General features: G+C 40.5%; 1 protein-coding gene across 2 annotated transcripts in view; it reads left to right on the forward strand.

Annotated features, from left to right (window-relative positions):
• LOC117402993 (heterogeneous nuclear ribonucleoprotein L-like) overlaps positions 1 to 20,515 on the forward strand; it is a 52,747-nt gene that overhangs the window by 23,947 nt on the left and 8,285 nt on the right. For both annotated transcript variants that reach the window (XM_034004784.2, XM_034004785.3), the window contains exons 3-8: positions 1,410 to 1,647; positions 2,377 to 2,462; positions 4,616 to 4,712; positions 7,522 to 7,594; positions 13,475 to 13,546; positions 19,536 to 19,759. In XM_034004784.2, the coding sequence (XP_033860675.1) occupies positions 1,410 to 1,647; positions 2,377 to 2,462; positions 4,616 to 4,712; positions 7,522 to 7,594; positions 13,475 to 13,546; positions 19,536 to 19,759 (790 nt within the window). The remainder of the gene's footprint in view (positions 1 to 1,409; positions 1,648 to 2,376; positions 2,463 to 4,615; positions 4,713 to 7,521; positions 7,595 to 13,474; positions 13,547 to 19,535; positions 19,760 to 20,515) is intronic.

A 20,515-nucleotide genomic window follows, 5' to 3' on the forward strand; every position in this document is an offset into this window, starting at 1 on the left:
ACCAAACATCAGTGTTTAAATCTATGGTAGTTGTGTAAAACATTTACAGCTGTACTATTGCTGATCTTTGATTAAATTGAAGCTTAACAAACATAAAACAGACTAGACAGGGGATTTTTAGTACAGTACAGGTTACAATCTGTAGTCCGAGCAAATTACAAATCTGAACATGTTCCAGTGTGCGTTACTGCCTCTTTACCCAGAGGTCTTGTTACAGGTTTTCACAGAGTATATAGAATGCATTCAGAGCTCTAATACAATTTACCAGTGTAAATGTCAACTTTCATTCATGGCAAATTCATAGTTTATTTTTAGTGTTCTTCAAAGCAATTCACATTACACTGTTTGCCCTGCAGGTTGATTCCAAGTCTATGTTGTCCATATTTCAAAAATGACACTGATGTATGTTTTTTGTTGTATCTTGCTGTCTGTCTCCTTGCTTTTTTATTATAACAATGGTCTGCTGTTATTACCACCAACTGCCTGATCAAGAATAGTAAGTCGAGTTTTGTGGAATTGAAAAGCCACGTTTTACTATTAATTTGGCATATGGCTAAATTGTGAAACCAGCATTTAGACCTTCTGCCTGCCATGTAAATTCTGGTCTAATATGAATGACTAGTTTCCATACCTACAAGAGGAAAGGCAGTTTTGTTGTTTCCTGCATTATTTCTGATAGCGTAAGTGGAAACTTAGGTACTTTTTTGTAAAATTAAAATGTTAATGTAAAAACCAGTATATTTCTGCATGACTTTTTAAAAACATTTTGGAATTATTATTATTATTTATTTTTTTTACACATCATATTGTAACACATATTTTTTGTTCCATCTGCTGTAATGCAGGTTTTATTGCCATAGGGCACCATGCTGTGTTCATAACCAAGCACAGCTGTTTTGTGCCCTCCAGTTGCAACACTGTTTACATAGAGATGCAAATCCTGAGTAATGTTACATGTCGAATCTCAGCTCATCAAGAGAAAAAAAAGTCCCAAAGCATGACTGATGACAGGTAGTATGTCAGATGGGTTGAACAGAGTTTTCCTTTACTGGTCTATTACCAATTTGGGCACACTGTATCATCTGCTCTTTATATTTAGCCTTTCTAGCTGGCATTATCTGTGCCTTACAGTGTGTGGAGATTTTGCATGTTTGGATTATCATCCCATCAGCAATCGCAATGTTGCTTGAGTGACATGTTGGCTTGGCATTTAATGCAGCACAGCTGGAATCATGTGATATTTACAAACCAACTTGATAACTAGCCTTTATAAAAAAAATATAATAAAAGGTCAAAGCACAAAGAAAGGACTGTTCTATTACATAACTGGTGTGTTCAGCAGCTCAGGATGTTGTCTCTTACTTGACCTGATTAGAATGCTAACTTGTCATTCCCTTTTACTTTTCCAGTTATGTGATGATGATGCCTTTTAAGAGACAGGCTCTGGTGGAGTTTGAGGGTGTTGAAAGTGCTGACAAGTGTGTGGCGTGTGGTGCCAGTGAGGCTGTCTACATAGCTGGGCAGCAAGCCTTCTTTAATTATTCTACCAGTAAAAGGATCACCCGGCCGACACACTCAGACAACCCCAACAGCGGCAATAATGTCTTGCTGTTGTCCGTTCAGAATCCTCTTTACCCCATAACAACGGTAAGAACACTGTCTTTTATTTGCAATCTAGTGAAGTCATGACTGGCTTGAAGTTGTGCTGAGGAATGAGAAACCCTTTGAAGTGAGTGCATATTGAATGCAGAGAACAGAATAAATTTTTATACAATTGAAATACAATACTCGTGAATGGAAACCGTCAGACGTAACTCGCTTCATTTTTGTGTAGCATACTGCTTTCAAGGTGTGTACCTTATTGTACAGGGTAAAAAAGCTTGGAATAAAAACATGACCTTTAAATGTTAGAATAAAGGTAAGTGCTTCAAATTCTTATCTTTATTGCTCTGTAGATACACAAAAATAATAATCCGTAGCTTATAAGCAAAATATCATACTGCAACTATAGGAAATCTGTTGCTTTTCAGTTCCTCTAAACATTTATGCAAGCCTATTATATTTTGGTTCAGATTTGTACAGTTTTATTTTCAAATACACAGAAAGTACAGTTTACTTGCAGTTTACAGTATTTGATAGTTTCCAGTAATCTAACCAGACATTTCAGTTACAGTATTTTCTATTTATTTAAAACTAATGCGTGAGTTGTTGGTTTTTATTCTTTTTTTTGCATGGGCTGGTTTATTTAGTGCCCTAGCTGCTGTGTCAATAATTGACATATCGTTTACATGGTAAACCCAATGAACCATTTATAAGTAACTGATGTTCATTATGTTTTTTGAATTTTATTTCTGTGTTTTTGTCTTCTTTTTACAGGATGTTTTATACACTGTCTGCAACCCGACTGGAAACGTCCTCCGTATTGTAATATTCAAGAGGAATGGCATACAAGCCATGGTGGAATATCCTTTTAGAGCCATTCGAGTCTTAACTGGGAATGTGTAGTTTTCCATTGCAGCTGCAGAGCTGAATGAAGACGTGTCAATGAGTTGCCACTGATTGCTCATTTGGAGCAGAAAAGACTAATCTGCCTCTTCTTTCACTCTTCCAGTCCAGTGCAACTCACTCAAGGCTGATGTTGAAAAAAATCCAACATTTGTCGCATGGTCGCAAGCCAGTGAAGCGCAATAGAGACAGTTTTTGAGGAACCCAATAAACAACAGAACAGGATTTTAAACTTGCCTCTAAACTGAATGAAATTAAAGCGTAAATGAACCTTTGCTAAAATGAATATTGGTGCTTACATAGGTTACCATGCACAGCAACCACTTGTATAATAATAACAATAATAATGAATACAATGTATTTTTATTTGTATTATTGTTATTCTTTGTATATATTTGAGTCACTAATAAGTTAACGTTGTTATTTATTTTCTGAATGCAATTACTTTCCCCATTAAATCGGTAACGTTGCTCAGCTGTTCAATACGTCTGATCGGAGGCAGTATGGAGAACAGCTGATCAGTTTTACTTGTTTGCTGCTCATAAAAATATATATGAGCCAATTTACACATTCACTTCATTCATGAGACAGGCAATTTTAAAATCCTGTCTCAAAGTGTTGCAGGATTGTGGAGACTGTTGGCAACCCTATTCACAAGTCGACACCGGCAGTAACGCAGACTGGCTGAAAGTATGACCGACAGCTATGACCACTTTGCTGCGTCAAAAAGTCTGTGAACTCGGGGGTATTTCAGTCCTTCTGGCGCACCCGTAGAAGTGTCTGCAGCTGACGTACGGCTTTTGTCTGCGAGAGAAGTATAAACCAACCAGCTTTGGGAGTGCCTTAGATGTTCAGTAAAAACCATAACATGGGGGGGTATCTCTTGAAATATGCACATCACTGCATTTATCTCTTGGCTGAACAACTGAACATGTAGCTTTTTAAATTAAATATATGCAAGAAAGGGCTTATATCAACATATTTTTTACTTTTTGGTATAAATAAATATCAATAAGCCTTCTTACCAGCTTTGTCATGTAAATAATGCGCTGTTTACTTTACAAGTAGATTATTCTGATCGTGACCAGAAGAACTTTTTAGTTTTTGTTAGAAATGAACCCTCTTGGTTAAACGAAAACGTGGTAAACTATCCTGCTCTGGAAGTGTGCCAAAGAGCTGGGTGCAATGTACAGTGTCTACCAAACGAGAGTGAGTGGAATAGCCTGGGAGTCAGATGATAACCTCAACCACTATCTGACGCTATGACCTATAAAACGAGAGCAAGTGAAACCTCATTGTACTATTGTAAGATCTGGTCATAGAATTGCCCCAGTCGTTGCAAAGGAAACTCAACGTGCTTCATAGCTTTTAAAAAATGTATCTCCTGATGTTTTACTGACCTTGATTCATGCTTAAAAAACAGATTTGCAAAAAAGTTTTTTTTTTTGTTATTTGTTTTTTGCTGTCCTCTCAACTAAGTCATCTCTGTCAGGGACAGAGTAAATCTCTATGGGAGAGATAGATTTATTTTAGAAAAGACTACAGCTCATTTATGAATTGCACTTGAAATTACAGCAGGCTAGGTTACCTGGCTTTGAAATGCCAGGTTGCCAAGCCTAGTTTCATGTACAAGCATCAAATTATTATCTTCTATGAAGGGCAAATTACCACTTTAAAAGATGTATTAATTGAGCATAATTTTCAGAAGTGTAGTTTTTTTTTTAACTGTAGGCCCCGTTAAATAAGAATCAATGGCCAAATGTTTTGCATCATCCTATAGAATTAACTAATTTTGCTTCATAAAGTTGAATGAAACCTGCTGAATAATGTTACGTTAACATATTGAATTACAACCGCTTTGTAGTTTTCCATATAATTTACAAAAACACTGACAAATTAAAAACATATTTTTGATTTACATTTGACATATTCTAGCTTCCAGTAGACTTTTGCAATATAATTATGTAATTTCGTGATGTTAAGTAACATATATTTTTAAAATGATGTCTCAATCCTAAAATTCTAGGTGATGCAACACTTTTGGCTATAGTTGTACAGTTAGGAAGAAAAAGCAATACAGGTTATGTAATGAGCCTTAACTTGTACTTACATTCGAATCTGTTCAAAGTGCTCAAAAAGCCAAAGCTGCTCTCAACGGAGCTGATATCTACGTTGGGTGCTGCACCCTGAAAATTGAATACGCAAGGGTAAGTACTTTATGCATGTCCAGTTTTGTACAGTTTTTCATTGAACAAACATACAGTGTTGTTTCCCTTTCAAGTACGAAATGTAACCATTACCGAATGGGTATTTACCGTCTAAAGACCCAAAACTATAAAATATATTGAAGTTGCTTGCAGAGCCTGCGACGCAGTCATGGCCCACCCCCAAAGGCACAAATTGACCGCCACTCACAGACCTTGGCACCGTTTTTCCTCTCAAGAGTGACCTGACAGGAGGAGCTACTCCGATAACTACTTGTAGCTTATGACTATATAATTTTCGCTAATTATTGTGTTTTAATGCGATAATTTATTTACACTCTAATCATTTTTCAAAATTAATTACGGGTACATTGTGCACTACAGCCTGTTGTTTGTTATGTCCCGCAGTGGCCTTGTGCCCCGCGTGAAGCCAGCAGCTTGAGTCGCTCATTCCCAGGGATCAAGCAGTGTAATTCGGCTGCTCTTCCCCCAGGATGCAATAGCTCTGGTTGGAGTTATTTTGGAGTAATTTTGGCTTTGGCCAAAATTACGAGACAGTTTGTATAATAAAGTAATTGTTATTACTGTTTTTTGTATGAGAGAAATATTTTTCTTTTCTCATTGTGTTTTTCTGTTTTCATAGGGACTACGCGCAGTCCTGTCTGCATTGTGTGCTGCGGCACACGTGTAGTGAGAGCAGCTGCTGGGCTACAGCAGCGCTGCGCAGGACCAAGAGGCTGCTTCGGTTGTGGTTGCTTGCAATCTCTACCACAGCATCTTGATGCCGTTTTGATGACAGCTTTTGCATCACTGTCACAAGAGCTGTTAGTTCATTCTAACAAGCAGGCTTCCCTCAGTCTTGTATGAGTACTGACTGAGTTGTTTTGCCAGTAGCGTGCACAGGTGGGCATCCCTGTACAGTGCTACCCACGGTAACTACAAACGGGTGGACCTGTACCGTACCAAGGTCACCAACCCACTCTGTTCCAGACCCGGTACCATACTGTACTGAACCGGGACCGAGGTTACCGTACAGGTACCATACCGACACTGTGCTGAAATCACCGAACCAGTACCGAACCGACCCGGTAGTTGATGCGACCGGTGACGTACATTACCGACCCAGTTATAAAGTCACCAAAACGAACCGGTACCGTCCCGGTTCTGACCCGCTGCCGACCAAGGCTTACATCCCTGATCCGGTACCAACCTTGAACAGCCCCATTGCTGTCTTTAAGCAGACTGAAGCAGCACTTGTACAGTGTTACTGTACACTGCATTGCTACTTGCATAATGCCTAGGTTTTATCCCTGCAAGACATGCAAGGCCAGTCTGCCTGTTGAGGACAGCAGATGCTCTTCCTGCCTGGGGACAGAGCATGTAAAGGAGGCACTGGTGAACCGCAGTTTCTGTAAGTTTTGTGCACATTTCTTCAAGTGCATGCTGGAGAAATGTCTCTCCCGCAGCTCTACAGAGCACTCTGCGTCCCTCACTCCTGCACAGCGCTCTTCCCCTTCACCCTCTGTTAGAGAGATGGCTGTGTCCTCCCCCCATGGCTCTGTGCCAAGGGAGAGTGGATGACGCACCCGTGAAAGTAGCCTACGCAGGAAGCTGTCCTCACGGACTTCCTCATCCTCCTCTGCCTCTCCTTCTCTTCCTCCGAGGAAGAGGAAGAAGAGAAGAGTCGCTGTTCCAAGCGATCAGTGGACTCCGAGCAAATGGAGAAACTCTGGGCAGCAGTTTCCCACCAAGGAACTGCATGAATGTTCGACAAGACAGTCCATCTTTCATGACTAGCTTACCACATCTCCCGTGCCCCCGCCCCCAATGGATCCAATTGTCCTGGGGACACCTGGCTACAGGTCCTTCTGTTTCCTGGTCTATGGACACACTATATTGGGTGCACAATGCAGAGAAGCTGGACCTGGCACAATTTCCATGGGTATAGGCTTCAATTGCTGCAATGTGAAACAGTTAATCATTAAACAGTTTTAGATATTGTGATGCAACCTGTATCTGAGCCAAAGGAGGTGTTGCAGTCAATCAGGCCAGGCGACTGGTTCACCACGGTGGACCTCAGAGATGCCTATTTCCACATCCCCAATAAACCAGCGCACAGGAAGTAGCTGCGGTTCACCTTTCAGGGAACAGCCTGCGAGTTCTGTCTGGTCATTTGGCCTCTCTCTAGCTCCCTGTGCCTTTTCGAAGTGCTTGGAAGCTATCCTGGCCCCATTGAGACTCAAAGGCACCAGAGAACTCAATTATTGGACGACTGGCTCATTTGTGCCCAGTCTCCAGCACCAGTTATGCCTTTCCACCGCTCGTCTTGCTGCTGCTGTTGAACCAGGCCTCCTACAACACAGGCATAGAGGTGAGGTTCTCCCTAATTTTTTAGCCCTAGCTACTTGCTACTGGGGTTCCGTATGTTAACGCACAAGGCAGCCTAGGCTTAGCCTTGTAGCATACCGGTCGTGCTGCAATCTTGCCCTTGCGACGTTTTAGGTATACTGACCCATTCGCTAACCTTCAAGGTTATTATTATTTATTTCTTAGCAGACGCCCTTATACAGGTTGCTGCGTCCATGATTGCAGCAGGCTTGAAGGAATAATAGCGCTGAGGTCTGTGAGTGCTGTTATTTTGTGTCCTCGGGGGCTGGCCATGACTGTGTCACAGGCTCTGCAAGTAGCTTTGATATATTTTATTCAGGTTTTGGATCTTCAGGAGGTAAATACCCATGAGATAATGGTTACATTTCTATTTCAGGGAACCAGGGTTATGATAATAACCTAATGTTTTCTCTTTTTCCAATAGCCAACCCGTCTTAACGTGATAAGAAACGACAGTGATAGTTGGGACTACACTAAACCATATCTGGTTAGAAGAGGTAAGGTTATTTTAATATATATATATATATATATATATATATATATATATATATATATATATATATATATATATATATATACTCTTCTCTGTCTGTTAAGATCAAATGTACTTTGCAGTTAAAATTAGGTCAGAAAAAGGATATATAGTATCTATATTTTAGTGAAGTCCTTCATATTTGATATGTTAGCAGAGTTACTATTCCCAACAATCAGTCTACAGGGACTAGGGGAGAAAGGGATAGTGGGGGAGAGAAATGAAAAGCTTTTTTGTACTTTTAAAAATACCTGTATATATTTATGATCCAAATGCTTTAAGAGGATTTTCACAAAAATATATATACTTTCCCTTTTAAATGTTTTTATTTTATTTTATAATTGCTGCCCTTACTGACATTCAAGTATTTTTCATATGATACAATAATTTTAATAAAGTAGATGTTGGCAAAGAGATGTTAATGCACATGGGGTTTGATTAAATGCTGAAATGCTAGTAAATTTAGAAATGTTATCAGTAATATGAAGAGGAAAAAAAAGGGTCAAATGTTGCTGGCCGCCCTGTGGTGTAGACTGTGAATGTGAAGCTGTCCTCTGACTCTAGTGCCCCGTACTGGTTTTATTGACAATAATGGACAAAAGTGAAGGTGGAACTCAAACATGCAGACAAGCCAGCAGCACATAAGACTTTCTATTTCTCCAAGCAACACTCAGTTCCTGAGTAAAAGAGAAATTGAATTAGGACTAATTGAATAAACACAACCTAAAACTCCTACCTACCGACCTGCACGCTGCTTCACTGTGGAAAGGAGGGGGTGGGTTCAGAGATGGACACAAAAAGGACGACAGCCAGGCAGACTCTGCACCTCATCATGCATACGTTTGTGAAAGTCCTCAGACTTGCCACTCATCTTGAATACATGCACCACCTCAACACGTCTCACAAGGAAGGACTCTCCCTGTGCCTGGATCAATACCCCATCTAGACTGAGCCTGAATTGTAGTTTTTTGTGTATATTCAGTTATTTGATTGAAAAAATCCATGCCAAAAAAATCAGATTGTCACCAAATCATCTCTGACATTTCTATTAAAAAGTACTGCATTACGAATGACCTTAAAGACTAACATTTCCCCTTTTCCATGTCAGATAGATTTTACTCATTTATACTTATAAACTCACTAACTACGAACTACAGTGCTCCCTTGTTATTTCACAGTAACAAATTATACATGTTTAGTTTACATGTACAATAGATCAGCTAGACCTATTGAATGTGTATTAAATTAAAGTATCACATTTTAAAATAACAAGGGAACTATGTTCTATGTAGTTACTCTACAACAATAAGTCCATTCAAAGGCTTCAAAAATAAGTGGTCTTGCCATTGTCATGGTCACCTCATTGAAATATATTTCCTGATACAAACAAGTGATGGTTTGGTGATCTTTTTTAAAGCTGCAATATCTCTTTGCTTTTTCACAGTACTAATTTAGACAGCTAGCTATCCTTTAAATAATGAGAACTAGAAAGGATGTTACAGCTTTAACCCAGGCATGTCTTTACAGTTACATATCAAATGAGACTTGTCAGGCATGCCAGGGATGAGTGACATGATGGATTTCTATTCTGTATTACTGTTCACTTTCCGGATTGACAGCTTAGTGGACAATAGCCAAAACTTCAGAAAACTGTGCATGTAAAATGTCATATAGAGAGGTCTGTATCCTGTTTGGTTGTTAAGAAACAAAAAACAGTAAATGGTATTTTGGATATAATGATATTTAGCTGAAACCACTGTTAATGGTGTGACATAGAATTGAATGAACAGTTGTTGCTCTGTTTCCCTAGAACAGTCCTTATTGAAGTCATGCAGGACACATGCTACTAAACTGCATTTACCATTTTATTCCCGGAATTTGTATTTTGCATTGGCTTCAATGCTTTACTATATAATTGCTTAATCAAAATAATTATGCCACCACATAATGGAGATGCTATGAAATGCCTAGTGGTACTAGAATGTGCGTGCTTATTTATATTTGGCAAGTAGACAACGCATACTGAGGATGATTTGTAAGTAAAATACAGTATAAACAGAAATGTCATCTGAACCTGAAAGCATTGCTCTTCTTTCAATTCAATCCCTCCTCTTCTGTGGTTGATGCTTAGGCTGTTACAAGTTGTATCCACTGAACTATGTATGTACTGACTGTAACACAGGTTGATGTTATTCGCTTGTGCTGAAACCCCTCTTGCAAGTTTAAAGAAGGCCTCATTGAAACTGTTGCTGTTGACGCTAGTGGTAAAAACGCAGGTACTGTTTTTCCCAATTGTGCACAAGAGCTTTCTAAAGAATGTTATCTGCACTGTGTAAAGTTATTTTTTTCTGAAGGTGTATAACTTTTTTTGGTTTCAAATTATGTTCTGTACTATGTGTATGTATTGTAGCTGCTATATAGTTTTTTTTATCTTTCTTTACTATCCTGTACTAGTGCTTTACTCTGCTACAGCCCTCACTTGTGAGTTTGCTGAATTATGTAAACATGAATTTGATATATATTTAATGCTAATAATAGCCGTTATACTGTATGTGAATTTGGTCATTTAGATGACATCATATGTACCATTACTTGTTTATATTTGTAGTCTGAATTGTTAGCTGGCTTGTCCGTAGGGTCATTTAAGCACAAGCCATATACTTCTGGAACTGTTGACCTTCAAAGATGACCTTCAGGTAGTCACTTGTACAGCTATGGCTAAAGGTTTTGCATCACCTAGAATTTTAGGATTGAAACATCATTTTAAAAAATGTATAAACTATATAAACATAATTTACTGTAGATATTTTACTTAACATTATGTAATCCAAGAAACTACAAAATGATACAGTCAGTACTCACATATCCGATAAAATTTTAACTCCAGTGACAGTTAAATGAGTGTGATGCATATCTGATTATTTCATTTTGGCCCCATACCATGTTTTTTCAGGGAACACAAAAAAGATACAATGTCAAAAATACATAGCTGAAAGGACTGTGTTTTAAAATAAGTAGGCTTCCATTTTGATGTACTGTAGTTGGTTTTGTTGGTACAGTACTGTATTTTCAACAGAATAAGTATTTTTATTCAGAACGATATGATTCTGAAAATATCACTTGCCAAAAGAGACGACCCATGGACTGTAATACAGTACATACTTTTAAATCTGGTACATATTGTAGCATTATGTAAAATTCCCCATTAACGATCCAAAAATTAAATCAAAATGTTACCCTTGCACAGAACTGCGTAAAATGGAAAAGGCAATGCAATTAAGCAAAAGATTTAAAAAAACACACAGTTTCCAGAATTAAAACAGTATCCAAAGTCAGTATTCAAAATTGCAGAATATAGTGCTCAATAAGGCCCTAATATCATAGTTCACTTGCAAATGAAAATGCACAAAAACAACTGAAGGTCACAGATTTAAAAAAAAATGCATTACAATATCTAAAACTTTTAATGATTAACTGTTACATAACCATAGCTTGTCTCGTTCGTTTTGTTTTTGCTGCATTTTCGTCATGTGAAACTGGAGGAAGCGCTGTGTAACTGCACAATAAAGACAGACTGATTTGGCATGCGAGTAAAAAAAAAAAAAAAAACAACAAAACACAGGCTGTGACGGATAAACAAGTACAGTGCCTTGCGAAAGTATTCGGCCCCCTTGAACTTTGCGACCTTTTGCCACATTTCAGGCTTCAAACATAAAGATATGAAACTGTAATTTTTTGTGAAGAATCAACAACAAGTGGGACACAATCATGAAGTGGAACGAAATTTATTGGATATTTCAAACTTTTTTAACAAATAAAAAACTGAAAAATTGGGCGTGCAAAATTATTCAGCCCCTTTACTTTCAGTGCAGCAAACTCTCTCCAGAAATTCAGTGAGGATCTCTGAATGATCCAATGTTGACCTAAATGACTAATGATGATAAATAGAATCCACCTGTGTGTAATCAAGTCTCCGTATAAATGCACCTGCACTGTGATAGTCTCAGAGGTCCGTTTGAAGCGCAGAGAGCATCATGAAGAACAAGGAACACACCAGGCAGGTCCGAGATACTGTTGTGGAGAAGTTTAAAGCCGGATTTGGATACAAAAAGATTTCCCAAGCTTTAAACATCCCAAGGAGCACTGTGCAAGCGATAATATTGAAATGGAAGGAGTATCAGACCACTGCAAATCTACCAAGACCTGGCCGTCCCTCTAAACTTTCAGCTCATACAAGGAGAAGACTGATCAGAGATGCAGCCAAGAGGCCCATGATCACTCTGGATGAAGTGCAGAGATCTACAGCTGAGGTGGGAGACTCTGTCCATAGGACAACAATCAGTCGTATACTGCACAAATCTGGCCTTTATGGAAGAGTGGCAAGAAGAAAGCCATTTCTTAAAGATATCCATAAAAAGTGTCGTTTACAGTTTGCCACAAGCCACCTGGGAGACACACCAAACATGTGGAAGAAGGTGCTCTGGTCAGATGAAACCAAAATCGAACTTTTTGGCAACAATGCAAAACGTTATGTTTGGCGTAAAAGCAACACAGCTCATCACCCTGAACACACCATCCCCACTGTCAAACATGGTGGTGGCAGCATCATGGTTTGGGCCTGCTTTTCTTCAGCAGGGACAGGGAAGATGGTTAAAATTGATGGGAAGATGGATGGAGCCAAATACAGGACCATTCTGGAAGAAAACCTGATGGAGTCTGCAAAAGACCTGAGACTGGGACGGAGATTTGTCTTCCAACAAGACAATGATCCAAAACATAAAGCAAAATCTACAATGGAATGGTTCACAAATAAACATATCCAGGTGTTAGAATGGCCAAGTCAAAGTCCAGACCTGAATCCAATCGAGAATCTGTGGAAAGAACTGAAAACTGCTGTTCACAAATGCTCTCCATCCAACCTCACTGAGCTCGAGCTGTTTTGCAAGGAGGAATGGGCAAAAATTTCAGTCTCTTGATGTGCAAAACTGATAGAGACATACCCCAAGCGACTTACAGCTGTAATCGCAGCAAAAGGTGGTGCTACAAAGTATTAACTTAAGGGGGCTGAATAATTTTGCACGCCCAATTTTTCAGTTTTTTATTTGTTAAAAAAGTTTGAAATATCCAATAAATTTCGTTCCACTTCATGATTGTGTCCCACTTGTTGTTGATTCTTCACAAAAAATTACAGTTTCATATCTTTATGTTTGAAGCCTGAAATGTGGCAAAAGGTCGCAAAGTTCAAGGGGGCCGAATACTTTCGCAAGGCACTGTACATTGTAACATTGAAGAGATGGGCTTTGTATCAGAAAACTGGTGACGGAGTCGGAAATCGCGTGTGATGGGTAAGTGCATTAATTTGTTACATATAAATAATGGGGATTGATTTTATTCTTAATACAAGGGCGGTAAAACGCGACTGACGTGTATCTGGGTAACAGATATGCGAGTTCTGACTATATCAAAAGTCTACCAGAAGCCATAATAGTAGTACAGTATTTCATGTTAGATTTCAAAATGTTACAATTTTAAATTTTTGCTAGTTTTTCATTATGTATATGGAAAACTACAAAGTGGTATGTAATTCAATATGTTAACGTAACATTATTCCGCAGGTTTCATTCGACTTTATGAAGCAAAATGAGTTGCTTCTATTGGGTGGTGCAAAACTGTTGGTCATAGCTGTAGAAATGGAGACCCTGGTCTGATATGTGACCTGGCTGAGATTTTGGTCAAGCGGTCTGTTTTTCTGTTGTTTACAGTCTGTGGGTCTATATATTTACACTTTTTTAGCATTTAGCTGTAACACTTTTACATGTAATGTAACGATTGTAAATTTTTTCAGATAGGGGGAAGGGAAGGCAGCGGCAAGCCATCCTAGGAGAGCACCCATCTTCCTATGGTGACAATGGGTATGGTGAGTTTCACACAGGCTCACACCTCTACTCCTGCTGTTTCCAACAAGAAATACGACTGTTAAATCAAGTATACCAGCAATATACACCTTCCTCCATTAATAATATACACCTTCCTCCGTTAATAATATACACCTTCCTCCATTAATAATATACACCTTCCTCCGTTAATAATATACACCTTCCTCCATTAATAATATCAGGGTTCGTATGGGTGCTTAAAAACCTGGAACGTCCTACAAATCTGCTTTTACAAAATCCAGTCCTGGAATACCCTGGAAAATTTTATTACAGGGTCATGGAAAAGTCATGGATTTTTTTTTTTTTTTTTATTGGGTAATTTTTTTTTTATTTACTTGTTGCATTCCACATTTAAGCCCCACAAATATATTTCAAACAACTATTCGGATGTGACCTAACTCGGTTTGGCACACTGTTCTGTGCTTTTGGACTGGCTCACCGCCTTGTCAGCCAAGTGTAATCTTGTGTGAGTTCTGTGCTCGCCAGAGTTGGGGGAAATTGTGGTTACTGCTTAATAACGGTTAGTTAGCTGTGTGTTCCGTTCTTGAGTGCCGTCATCAAAACGCTTTAAATTCACTCAGAAATGCCAAGCAAGTGCCATTTCAATAAAGGATGACTTGAAAACAAGGCCTACAGTGACTGGCTGCAGGAAGACAAATCAAATCGATATAAAGCACGGTGCTGGTATTGTATGAAAAGCTTCGACATCAGCAACATGGGCGAGTCGGCGCTAAAAAGTCACATGGCAAAAACATTGTGATTTAAGTCAGCAAAGAGGGTAGTGCAATGAACACTAAAGATGACTTTGGCTTATCAGTTAAATCGCTGTGTGTAGCTGCATCTTCAAGCAGTCGTAGTCAGGGTGAGGTGGAAATGCCACCTGCGCTGAAGATGCAGAAGGGGAGGAGCAGCCGTCCCCGGAAGAAGACGAATACGGTGCCGAGGTGGGGGGAGCCCGAGGGTCCAGCGCCCACATAGGGGGAGCCCGAGGGTCCAGTGCCCACGAGGTGGGGGGAGCCCGAGGGTCCAGCGCCCACGAGGTGGGGAGAGCCCGAGGGTCCAGCGCCCACAAGGTGGGGGGAGCCCGAGGGTCCAGCGCCCACGAGGTGGGGGGAGCCCGAGGGTCCAGAGCCCACATGGGGGGAGCCCGAGGGTCCAGCGCCCACAAGGTGGGGGGAGCCCGAGGGTCCAGCGCCCACAAGGTGGGGGGAGCCCGACGGTCCAGCGCCCACGAGGTGGGGGGAGCCCGAGGGTCCAGAGCCCACATGGGGGGAGCCCGAGGGTCCAGCGCCCACAAGGTGGGGGGAGCCCGAGGGTCCAGCGCCCACAAGGTGGGGGGGAGCCCGAGGGTCCAGAGCCCACATGGGGGGAGCCCGAGGGTCCAGCGTCACTGGGAGAAGCCCTGCTGTCTCCAGTGCCACCGTTGCTGCTGGCGAAATACCTTGCACCCCTGCCAACTACACCAGGAGAGCCACTGGGAAGTCTACCTCTGGGTGCCCTGTCTGCGGGGAGTGTGGGCACTTCCTGGTCAACTGCCCCCTCCAGGAGGAGGGAGAGGAGGAACAGCGGCCGGTGTGCCCCGCACTGAGGCCAGTATTGCTGATGTCTCCAGCACCACCAATACAGTGTTTTTAAACATTGGGAGCTGCGAACTGCATATTGTTAATGGAGCTTTTAGGGATGGTTTTCTTGGGTGTAATTGGGAATTACCAAAGTGCTATCCAGTATGTATTGGCTGTTCAAAGATACCCCAGCTAGGAGGGAAGATTATAGCACAGTCACAGGTAGTGAACATTTTCCTTTGAAATGTTGTCAGCATAGGTGACTAGAAAATGTTCCGGTAGCAGAGAGAGCACTTGACGTTTGGCCTAATGTCATTAAGTCTGTTAAACTGGTTAACGAAAAGAAGTGTGCTGATCCAAAAACAAAATCCTTTGAAACAGTGATGTACAGTAACAGCCTAAAATCAGTTTTTTTCTGTCTGTCGCTAAACAAATCACACCATTCCTTACTGCCTACCAGACTGATAAACCTATGCTGCCTTTCCTTTGCGATGATATGCAACATGTTATTAGAGGACTGATGCAAAGATTTGTTAGATGTGATGTTTCTTAAAGAAGCTTATGAAAGTGGATCCCATGAAAAAGGAAAATGACTGTGACCTCAAAAAGGTAGAAGTGGGCCTTGTGGGAAACAGTTTTAAAAGGTTTGTTAACAACCAAAAAAGTTAGTGAACTTAAAGTGCTTGAATTTAAAATGCAATGCAGAACTGCGCTGGCTAAGATTGGCAATTTCTCCATTAATTTATTCACAATCAAATATGCTCTTGTGAGCAGCATGTCTGCCCTAAATCCAAGGCTTATGTCCTCTGCTGAAGAACATTTTGAAGATCTTAGTGGATGCCAAAAGAGTAAGTGTGACAACATACTTCGCCAGTTCAGAGAGTTTATGGAAGTGACAATGACTCTCCTGCAAGATTCAAAGATTATGAAATGAATGACAGAGTTGATGTCCTTCTGTATGAACACATGGCCAATAATCCATCTTTTACAGATTTGTGGAAAGTTATTCAAAATTTGCTGGCCAGGCAAGTGTTGAGTGAGGGTTTTAGGTAAATAAGGAGCATGAAGTTGAAAACCTGCATGAGGAATCATTAGTATCGCAGCGTATTATCCTCGATCACATTGTCAGTTTGTGGCATACTGAATGTGCAAATCACAAAACAGCTTTGGCACTTTGCGTCAGGTGCTAGACAAAAGTAAATGGCACATCTCGAAGAAGAAAAGAAAAAAAGGAGCAGCCATGTCAGAAACGAAAATCGATGAGGGATGCGATAGAGGATCTCAGAAAAAAGAAAAGGAGAATGGAAACCGGTCTAATAAAATCAGCTGATGAATTTGCTGAGAAAGCAGAATCAGCAGGACACTCAACGTGGATTAGTAAACCCAACAGCACGAGGAGAACTGTGAAAGTGTGAGACCTCACTTCCCTTCAAGATAAAATTAATGAACTTCTGCAAACATTAAAAAATGCCAAGAGGTCCCCAAGTGTCTCACCTGGTAGAAGCACAGCATGGTGTACAGGGCGAGTCATGCAGCGCAGGTTCGCGTCCTGGCTGTGCGAAGTAGGCCGGTCTTCGCTGGGGACTCCGAAGGGAGTGCTGCATTGGCCCAGGCACTCCCATGGGTTAGGGAGGTAAAATAGTCAGGGACTGTTTCTCCTCATCACTCGACAGCGAACCCTGCTGGCCAGGCGCCCAGTGATCTCAGGGCTGGCTTGTGTTCTCCAGAGGTCGATAACTCGCCGACATCCGCTCTCGAGTTCCTGGGTGAAAAAGGAAGCTGGCTTGGTCGTGGGATCGGAGGACTCCCACTGAATCTTCAGGTCTCCTGAGCCATGTGAAGAATTTCAACTGGACACACTAAATAAAATAAATAAATAAATAAATAAATAAATAAATAAATACCAAGTAAACAGCCAGGTAAGATTATCAGTTAATATTTTTTTTAATCGAATACACTAAGTCTCACCTTTTAATTATAGTAATGAAGTAATAAAATATGAGCTGTATTCATAAATCGTGTCTACCTTTAGATGCCTGTAAGATATTTTTGTAAATTGTAGAGGGTGCTAACCAAAATAAAATATAATTTTAGGCCTTTGCCCTGCCCCTGTTTAAGAATTTTGTTTTATTTGTTAACTGCATCTACAATTAAACGGATATGCAAGAATAAATATGAGTAATTTAGTACAGTCCTAAATGGTTGTTTTGGCAGTTTTGTGATGACTGTGTGTCTAAGTGGTAATGTCGTTTCTTGGATGATATGAACAACTGATATTTTCTTTTTTGTCACCGCCATTATAGTTTTAGTTATTGAGATACAGCTGGGGTAATTGCAGTTGCAGTTTTGACTAGAAAACACTTACACATCGTAGCGTGACATTCTTTTTTGGTCTTGGAAATTATAATGTGTGTGGCCATGGAAAATTCTGAAAGTCCTTGGTTTCACTTAGAAAAATAGCGTAAAAACCCTGTAACATACACCTTCCTCCGTTAATAACATACACCTTCCCCCACGGCTGTACATTCAAAATTAAAGCCTATCAGTATGACAATCAACAATATGTAAAGAATATTATCAAATAAGAAATGCCAATAAATAGTTTAATAAAAATGGTATGTAAAACTAGATGTCATGAGATAAGCAAATGAGGTGTTCGTATCATGTTAAGGTATATTAAGAATGTAGAACTTTGTGTTCTCAAGATACGTGCAAGTACAATATAAGTGTGACAGACAGAGCGACACCTTTTAGATATATGTAAAAATGTAAAGTGTGACTGTGATAGGGTTTAGTCAAATAAGAACAAAATAAACTGGCACAAGGGCCAAAATAAAATGTTCAAACAAAATAATAAATCACTTGCAGGCTGGGCATTAGCCTTCAATAGAGATACAAAACAATACAAAAATCACAGCACAAATAATCACCCCCAAAAAAGGATTTCTGGCTCCTTTTATACATGTGGCCACTCCCCAATTAGCACCAATTACCTAATTGGGTAATGGCCACACCTGTGATTGATGGCAGGGACAGATTTAACCCCATCCCTGCCAACCTTATATTCACACACACACTATTTACACTAGCAGGGCTTCTGCCTTGCCTCAGTGACATACATATATACACTGAGTGTACAAAACATTAGGAACACCTGCTCTTTCCATGAAATAGACTGACGAGGTGAATCCAGGTGAAAGCTATGATCCGTTATTGATGTAACCTGTTAAATCCACTTCAATCAGGGTAGGTGAAGGGGAGACAGGTTAAAGAAGGATTTTTAAGCCTTGACACAATTGAGACATGAATTGTGTATGTGTGCCATTCAGAGGGTAAATGGGCAAGACAAAAGATTTAAGTGCCTTTGACCAGGGTATGGTAGTAGGTGCCAGGCACGCCTGTTTGAGTGTGTCAAGAACTGCAACGCTGCTGGGTTTTTCACGCTCAGCAGTTTCCCGTGTGTATCAAGGATGGTCTACCACCCAAAGGACATCCAGCCAACAGCAGGCCAGTGGTCGAAAACAGCTCATTGATGAAAGAGGCCAAAGGAGGCTGACACGAATTGTGCAGAGCAACAGACGGGCTACAGTTAGTCAACTGACTGTCCAGTACAACATTGGTGCTGAAAGACCCATAAAAGAATGCACAACTCATCGTACCTTGACATGAATGGGGTATGGCAGCCAACGACCTAACAGAGTTCCACTTCTTTCAGCAAAACACAAGAAACTGCGGTTGCAGTGGGCTAAGGAACGAAAACACTGGACACTGGAGGATTGGAAAACCATGTGCATCCCTTCATGGTAGCAGTGTATCCATCTGCTAATGGATTTTTTCAGCAGGATAATGCCCCATGCCACAAGGCTAGGATTGTCTAGGAATGGTTCCATGAACATGACAGTGAATTCAGCTTACTGCAGTGGCCTGCCCAGTCACCAGATCTCAATCCAATTGAGCATCCGTGGGATGAGATGGAACGAGCTATTCGGAGTAGAGATCCACTGCCAGCCAACTTGACACAACTGTAGGAAGCATTGGAGTCAACATGGGCCAGCATCTCTGTGGAACGCTTTTGACACCTTGTAGAGTCCATGCCCCAACGAATTGAGGCTGTTCTGAGGGCAAAAGGGGGTGCAACTCAATATTAGGAAAGTGTTCCTAATGTTTTGTACACTCAGTGTACATACACACATACATACATACATACATATATACATACATACATACAGACCATTGTATCCCCTGCACAGGACAATAGCAGATATGGCTGCTTACACCAAGATATAAATAAAAAGGGATAGTTTGGTTAGATTTAGTGACCTGATGTGTGCACCTTAATCACGCATATTTAACAGATTGAGAAGCAGAGATTTAACATATTGTTTCTTCCTTTTTTTTTGTTCCTCAGGTTCTCACTGCCCCCTGCTGCCCTTGTCGAGTAACAATCGGTATAAAATGGGATCTCATGATATCCCGGAGGTGGTTACTTACCCACTCCCCCAAACCTCCTCCTACATGGGCCACGGGGCTTCCTCCTCCAGCTCTGTTGCCATGGTGAGCGGGCTGCATGCCAAGAGAATGAACTGCACCAGAATCTTCAACCTCATTTGTTTGTATGGGAACATTGAAAAGGTGAGTGGGCACACTGTTTAGTTCCCCATCAAGTACGAAATGCAACCATTACCTCATGAGTATTTATCCTTTAATACCATCTAACCTGAACGGTATTAAAGGATAAATACCCATAAATACCCGACGGTTTGGGTATACTGACCTATTTGCTAACCTTCAAGGTCGCTGTGTCCATGATTGCAGCAGGCTTGAAGGAAAAATGGCGCTGAGGTCTGTGGGGCAGTTTACAAGCAAAAACTGAAAAGCGTGACAACAGATCTCTCGCGCTTTTTTGGTCATGACAGTTCTGCTTCCACGTTTACATGAGAGTTTATTTTAGAGAGAGAATTTAGTCGTCCAAATGCAAACGACCTCTAATAATAAAATAATGGGAGGGTTTATTTAAAAATCACCAAACGCGCTGAAAAGAGATAAAGGATATCGTTCAAATAATGCACAGGGGTTTACATGAGGCTTTACGCGCTAGGCAGAGATGAAGAGAAGGTTACCCCCCATCTGTCTAGAATGCAAAGGGCTTGCACTTAAAACGGTTCATGCTGCCAAGAAGAAGAAAATAATAATAGTTATTACTATTATTGTTTAGAATTAGTTGTTCTAGAAATGGTAGAAGTATCATGTGTACAAAAACTGACAGCACTCACCAATTCCCATTACTGCTTTTCTTATGCTTCTTAGGCTACTAATGTCCTTTCACACACCCATATATATTAGTCTTAGCCAACTGCGTAACTGTTAATGTGCTAAACAAAAGGATTA

Source organism: Acipenser ruthenus, chromosome 5 (genome assembly GCF_902713425.1).
Source record: "Acipenser ruthenus chromosome 5, fAciRut3.2 maternal haplotype, whole genome shotgun sequence".
In the NCBI taxonomy this organism is placed as follows: Eukaryota; Metazoa; Chordata; class Actinopteri; order Acipenseriformes; family Acipenseridae; genus Acipenser; species Acipenser ruthenus.